A 7,355-nucleotide genomic window follows, 5' to 3' on the forward strand; every position below is an offset into this window, starting at 1 on the left:
TGCATTCCAATAAATAAACATATTTATTGTTCTTCGTTGAAGATACTGTATAAACCCAAATTGTAAGCTACCTCTTAGATTTACTCTTGAGTTTTTCCCGTGTATATCCGTGATGTGCACGTTGCTAAACTTCTGTTTGTTTTCCTCTTGATGTCCTTGTTTTAAGGGCTCCCCAAAGGAAACCCTAGGAGAGTAGGATTTTTCCTCTCGCCTATACCCCTAAGGAGGGCTTGAGATGCAGGTTCAGTGCTTGTTCTTCAGCTCCCCACTTTCTAGATGCCATTCAGATCATCCCCCTTCTGTTAACGCGCCCTTTTTCCAGGTGAGTAGATATAGCTGATGAGACTGGGGTTTTCTTAGGTACATTGCAGGCCCTGCGGAAAGAGTTTCATCTTTGGACTTGGAAAGTTAGGTTGCTGTAGAGTTGATCTGTCCCATGTTCATTCCCGAGGGTATCCTGGTCCGCATGTTGTGGAGGTACCTGCCACTTCTCCTAGGCAGAAACAGGCCGGGATGTGTTTTCACAGTTGGCAGCACAGCGCTGGGCCAGCGGTGAGTCTATGAGCGCTCACTTCCCAATTAGGAACCAGTCCCTCTCCTACAATACCCGATGCGACTGCAAAGGGGACGTGGGGCCTTTAAAAGTTCCCCTGATCTAAATGTATACCTCCCTCAGGGAGATCTTATCCAGACGAGGGAAAGTCACCACAGGGAGTTTTGGCAGGGCGCCATATAAAAGAGTTGCCACCAGGAAAAAAAAAAAGGCACGGAAGAAGAGGTGGGTGGACACCAAAGGCGGCTTCACCCACTAATAGAGCCCAGAGAGGACGCTGAGGTCTCTTTTGAGTTTGTGCTTTTTGGCTGTTGTGCAAGTACTCGCACTATGAATTAATAAGCCGACTACAGTAGTTTCCCCTTCCACGCCTGCAAAGGGCGACAAACAGCAACACGCCCCCTCCGGTACGCGACGCCAGTCTCCACGCGAGACAGCCTCCCCGCAGAAGCGCTTGCCCTTCCTACTGCCCGTCTCTAAGATGGCGGCCGCGGCGTCGCGGCCCCGCCCCCGAGCCAGCCGCCCCGCCTCCTCGCCGCGCGGGGCCGCGCAGCGCGCTCCCGCCGCCCCTCCCCACACGAGCTCCACCCAGGTCGCAGGCAGCGCGGTCGGCAGCGGCTGTTTCCCGCCATTGTGCGAAGTGGAGGCTGGGGGCTGCACGCGCCGCTCCTGACGGCCTCCAGCAGCTCCTCGGCGGCTGCCGCCGCAGCCGCTGCTCTCTGAGGCACGAGGAGGCCGGGCGGCCCGCGCCCCGCTGTGCGTGGGAGGGCGCGGGCGAGGAGCGGCCGAGCTCCTGAGGAGAAGCTGGGCGCCGGCCACCCGGGCCGCGCCGTCCCCGGCCCTCGGCGAGATGCCCTGTGGGGAAGACTGGCTCAGCCACCCGCTTGGGATCGTGCAGGGCTTCTTCGGTGAGTGGCGACGTCGGGGGCGGGCCAGGCGGGCGGGCCGCCGAGTTTGCCGAGCCCCAGGGCCTGGCCCCGCCGCGCGGCCCCCACGCGGGTCCGTCTCGCGGGCTTGCGCGGCCGTAGACGGTTCCCGCGGCCTCCGCCAGCCGGAGACGGGACAACCCCTGCCCGGGCCGCGGCTGGCCGGGGACGCGGCCGCAGGTGCCTCCCACCTGCCCGAGTCGCAGTTCGTGGCGTCCAAGGTTAGGTCTGGAGGACCAGGCTGGGATTGACGGCCTCGCCCCCGGTGCGTGGCACAGCCGGGGACCCGAGCCCCGCGCACCGCAAACTCGGAGAGGTCCTTGAACCTTGGGGCGGGCTCGCGGAGCCGTGGGGAGGGAAAACCACTTTGCCTGTGGGAACCCTACAGGATATTTCAAAACTTCCGGTGTGTAGGGGGAGTGCTCGCTCGCTTGCACAGAAGTTAACTCTAACTCCTGTATTGCACACTCCTCTCTTTTAGAGGTAAGATCTCGTGTTGTAGCTTAATTTTTACGCTGGGATGACTTTAAGAACCCGTCTAGCCTGTATCTGCTCCCGTGTCAGAGCTAGCAAGAAATGAACTGCTTAAATGAGTTTCTACATAGAGCCGAGAACGCGGCAGGCTCGTTTAGTAAATTTTAGTGGCAGCTGTTTTTTTGTTTGTTTTTTTTTTTTTCTTTTTTGGTTTTTTACATTAGCATGGCCATGGGGAAGGTTGCATTTGTTATTGCTACTTTTCTGCTAAGGGTACATGGGGAAAAACTTACATTTGTCGTTCACTGGACATTTTGACAACCCCTACCCACCTCCCTGGTGTCTTTTTGCACTTATGAGTGGTGGAGACAGACCCAACCAGAAATCACTGTGTTAGATCGGCAACACCCGACTTGTCTGGAGTTTAATGAGAGTTGTAGAGGGGCCTTAACTCATTAATACTAGGGAGAAAAGCTAGTAAAAAGCCAAATAGTCCTCAGCACCTGAAACCAATGGCATAAAATACATATTATTTCTTGTAGGTAAGCCTCTAGTGCTCACTCAGCAACTCTATTCATTTTACCTGTGGTTCTAATTTGTGTATTTTTATGGTTTCTCAGGCTGAAACTAAAAGGCAGCACATGTTAGAAGAAAGCCTGGTTAGGGCATCCGGATTGTAGCCAGTGAACACTGGCAACCTGATAGAGGAAATAAAAAGTTATGTATGTATTAAAAAACAAAACAAAAATAGGCAGATTCACTATATAGCAGTCAAGGGTGCTTTGATAAAGTGACATATATTCCTCCACTAAATCCTGGTAATTGGTGTTCATAATAATGTGGAACTGATAATTGATGTTCAAGAAATGGCCCCAAAATGTCAAGTAAAGATTAAATTGTAGTATTGGTTTAAGAGGGTACAGACACATAGATACTTTTTAGGAAAAATCCTTCCAAAGTAAAAAGGGTTGGTGCTTAAAGGATTAAATTACTGATATTAACAGAATTTATTTATGAGAAATACCCCATATCCTGGTCTTGGATAAATGAGATCGTTTTATATTTGATATAGATATGAATGTATTTGTGTCAGATTTTGTCTTCTAAGTGTATGACCCTAAAGGGCACATCTCATAGTACAGAAAGGGTATAATTTGGTTATAAAACACTGGTTTTATAGTATCTGCAGATCATTGTGGGAACCTGAAGCTTATTGATGTGTTTCTCCCCAAAATGTCCTATTCTCAGGTTGTGTCTTACAGAGAAGTCATAATGTTTTTGTTAGAAGCTATTCTGAAGTACAGTATAAATTTTTGCTGTATTTTCCTATCACTGTGACTATACTGGACATCTTGTAATAATGGCATTATAGGTATTTGTGCGATAAGTAAGTTACATTTGTAGACACTTTTTGGTTTAGTGGGAAATTATTTTAAATCTATTTTTCCCCCAGATAGAAAGGTAAGGCATGTTTGTTGTAAAAAAAAAAAAAAAAAATTCAGTAACATGTAACAAAATACAAAAAGTCTCTATAACCCTTCATCTTAAAGATAACTACTGTTTGATTCATGGTTGTCCAATTTATTTTCTTTGCATAAATTTAGACAGTTTTTTTAAACTGAAAAATGCAATTTTGCTGTGCATATTATTCTGAAATATACATTTGTTAATACATCTTGAACATCTTTCCAACTGAGGGGATTTTTTTCACATTCTTATTGTCTCTGTCATAGACTGTCATGTAAACTTATTAACCCTGTCATATTATTTTAGGTTAGGTGTCTCAGTCTAGAGCTGAACTGTCTAATACAGTAGCCACCTGTAGCTATTTAAATTTAAATTAATTAAAGTTATACAAAATTAAAAGTTCATTTCCTCAGTGTTACCACATTTCAAGTGTTCAGTAGCTACATGTGGATAGGAGGCTATTGGACAGTACACATACAGAATATTTCTATCAGAAAGTCCTGTTGTACAGTGCTGATCTAGAGTACTTTCTGGTTTAGTATGTGATGCTAGTTTTTTTGATAACCACCTGTTTACCAACTCTTCTTTCTCTTTTAGGTTCTGAATTCTGTCATATGTTATCAGTTCTAGTTCTTAAGTATTTCTTGAATCTGTCCAGAGACCTTCATCTCCAGTGCTACTTCATAAATCAAACCATTTTAGTCTCTTTCCTGAATGACTGGAAGAGCCTCTTAACTGGTCTCTTGCCTCTAGTCTTGCTTCTCTCTTCCACTCTGCACACTGGAATCAAGTCCTTCATTGACTTCTTGTTGCCCTTAATATCTGATCCAGGCCTTTTAAAGTGGTTTATGAAGCCCTTCTTGGCTCCATCCTTGCCTACCTCTCAGACTTTATCCCTACATTCTCCCTCATATTCTCCATCCCAGCCATACTGAACTCTTTCAGTTCTTTGATTTTGAATCTTGCATGTAGGCCTTTTGCATCTGCTGTTTCTTTTTCCTGGTTCTCCCTCCCATCCCATGTCTGCTCGCCTGGCTAAATCTTAACTTTTCCTTTGGGAACCTAAATTAGGTACCAAGGTGGGTGCCCCTTGCTCTGTGTTGCTGCAGGATACCTATGTATCCCTGGAAATTAACCTGTAGAGTACATTGTTGAATTTCTTTGTTTCATGGTCCCTCTGCTAGATTTTGACTCTGGGAATTCAGGGCCAGTATCCACATGATTCACCATTATATCGTCATTGCCCAGAATATGCCTTGTACATTGAAAGTGCTCAGTGGACACTTGTTGAACAGAGGCAGTGGAAAGACTGATTAATCAGACATATTGTAAATCGGGGTGGTTACTATGACCGCAAATACTAACTTTAGGACACTCCTGGTGGGCTTTATGTTGGTTCAGAGAATATGATCATACCGGCTATGAGTTACTTTCACATGTAAATCCTGATTCTTTCTTCTTGGTTCAGATAAGAAACTTTGAAATTCTGCAGATGGCCAATCATAACTCTATGAATCCTAATTCATCTTTGTGAACCAATCTGTGTTTTGAATTTGTATCCGTCATATTAGTTGTTCTTGTGTAAAATTTTTCCTGTAAGCCTTTATAAAATAGCTCTAATGTTTCAGTTCTATTTTCTAACTGATTTTATATATAGAACATTGAGGTCCAAGGGCTTAAGTCTTAGGAATACTTCAGTTCAGCAGATCTTTATTGGACTCTATTATGTGTATAATGTTAATGGCTCAGTCCTCACAGTGATCATTCATTTACTGACCCATATCAAATTGCTTCCCTTAAATAAATGTAGGAACCTTAAATTAAAAAAAAAAATTCATACTCTACTTTTTCTTTTAATCATTTTTTTCACCTAAAAAAGGAAATTTTATTTCTTTGAATTAATAACCTCAATCAGTAACTGATTTTAATTCAGAAGAAGTGGGAGTGTTTATCAACTCTGATTTCTTTTACTATTTTCTCTTTGGATGTTGGTTGGACCAAGATCATTATTTTTGGTTGTATTTAACATTCTTTGGTTGTATCTAACAGAACTGGACTAGCTCATGCAAAAAGCAGTGTTGCGTGGAGGAGGGCAGGGTGGAGTATTTTATCACCAGCATTTTAGAGAATTTAAAGCAATAATAAAATGAACTAAAAGTCAGTCTGCTTTGTATTATCAAATTCACACCCTTATTGTATGTACCCAGCTTTGATCTCTCCTACCACCCTTGGTAGGCCACTGAAAAAAGTAATTTATTAATTGTTTAAGGTTTCATTTTTTTAGAAACAGGGGTCTCGCTTTGAGACCAGGCTGGTCTCAAACTCCTGGGCTCAAGTGATTCTCCTGCCTCAGCCTCCTGAGTAGCTGGGGCTACAGGTGTGAGCCACTGCATCTGGCTCAAAAAAGTAATTTATATTAAGACTATAGACCCCAAAGGCAGAAAGAGTGGTTGGGTATTCTAAGAGACTGAGTAGAATCAGGACTGGAAAGGTAGCAGGAATCCAAGCAACTCTTCTCAGTTTTTCCTCTCTTAAGCTACATTCATCTCTGCACACTAACTTTCTCTTTGTCCATTCTGTAGCTTCCAAATTCACTCATTCTCAGTTCCAATCCAAAGCTAGCATCTTTATCTTTTTTTTTTTTTTTTTTTTGAGACAGGGTCTCACTCTGTCGCCATGGCTAGACTGCAGTGGCATCATCATAGCCCACTGCAACCTCAAACTCCTGGGCTCAAGGGATCCTCCTGCCTCAGCGTCCCAAGGAGCTGGGACTACAGGCGCATACCACCACGCCTGGCTAATATTTTTTATTTTTTGTAGAGATGAGATCTTGCTATTGCCCAGGCTGATCTCGAACTCCTGGGTTCACGCAATCCTCCTGCGTTGGCCTCCCACAGTGCTAGGATTACAGGTGTGAGCCACCATGCCCAGGCTCGATTTTTTTTTTTTTAATGACTGAAAATAATATTCTGTTGTATGTTTATATACCACATTTTGTTTATTCATTCACTGTTGGACACTTGGGTTATTTCCAGTTTTGAGGTTTTTCTCCTTTTTTGGATGCAGGATCTTGCTCTGTCACCCAGACTTGAGTACAGTGACACAATTATAGTTCACTGCAGCCTCCAACTTCTGGTCTCAGGGAATCCTCCTGCCTTAGCCTCCCTAGGACTCCAGATGCATGCCACCATGCCCTGCTAATTTTTAAAATTTTTTTATAGAGACAGGGTCTCACCGTGTTGCTCAAGCTAGTCTTGAACCTCCTGGCCTGAAGCAGTCCTCCTGCCTCAGCCTCCCAAAGTGCTGGAATTACAGATGTGAGCCACGGCACCTGGCCTATTTCTACTTTTTGGCTATTGTGAATAGTGCTGTTGTAAATATTCGCGTACAAGTTTTTGTGTGAATATATGTTTTCAGTTCTCTCAGGAATATACCTAGGGTTGGGATTGCTGGATCATATGATAATTTTAAGTTTAACTTTTTGAGGAACTACCAGTCTTTTCCATAGTGGCTGCACCATTTTCCATTTCCACTAGCAATCCATATCCTCTTCAGTTTCTCCATCTCCCTGCCAACACTTGTTATTTTTTGTTGTTTTGTTAGTTATAGCCATTCTACTGGGTGTGAAGTGGTATCTCATTTTTAAGTTTCATCTCCCTAATAATTAGTGATATTAGTTAGCATCTTATTGTGCACATTGGCCATTTGTAATATATAACTTCCTTGGAGAAATGTCTTTTCAAATTCTGTGCAAATTTTTTAATTGAGTGTTTATTGTTGAGTTACAAGAATTTTTTATATATTCTGAATTTTAGACCCTTACCAGATATATGACTTGCAAATATCCTCTCCCATTTTGTGGGTCCTTTTCATGTTCTTGATAGTATTCCTTTGCATGAAAGGTTTTAATGTTGATGAAGTTCATTTTATTTTTC

General features: G+C 43.6%; 1 protein-coding gene across 1 annotated transcript in view; it reads left to right on the forward strand.

Moving 5' to 3' along the window:
- Positions 1–1,077: 1,077 nt before the first annotated feature.
- MCMBP (minichromosome maintenance complex binding protein) overlaps positions 1,078–7,355 on the forward strand; it is an 83,698-nt gene continuing 77,420 nt past the window's right edge. Inside the window, exon 1 of the mRNA XM_012642386.1 lies at positions 1,078–1,461. Within this exon, the coding sequence (XP_012497840.1) occupies positions 1,404–1,461 (58 nt within the window). The 5' untranslated portion in view covers positions 1,078–1,403. The remainder of the gene's footprint in view (positions 1,462–7,355) is intronic.

This window comes from Propithecus coquereli, unplaced genomic scaffold, assembly GCF_000956105.1.
Source record: "Propithecus coquereli isolate 6110/MARCELLA unplaced genomic scaffold, Pcoq_1.0 Scaffold179, whole genome shotgun sequence".
In the NCBI taxonomy this organism is placed as follows: domain Eukaryota; kingdom Metazoa; phylum Chordata; class Mammalia; order Primates; family Indriidae; genus Propithecus; species Propithecus coquereli.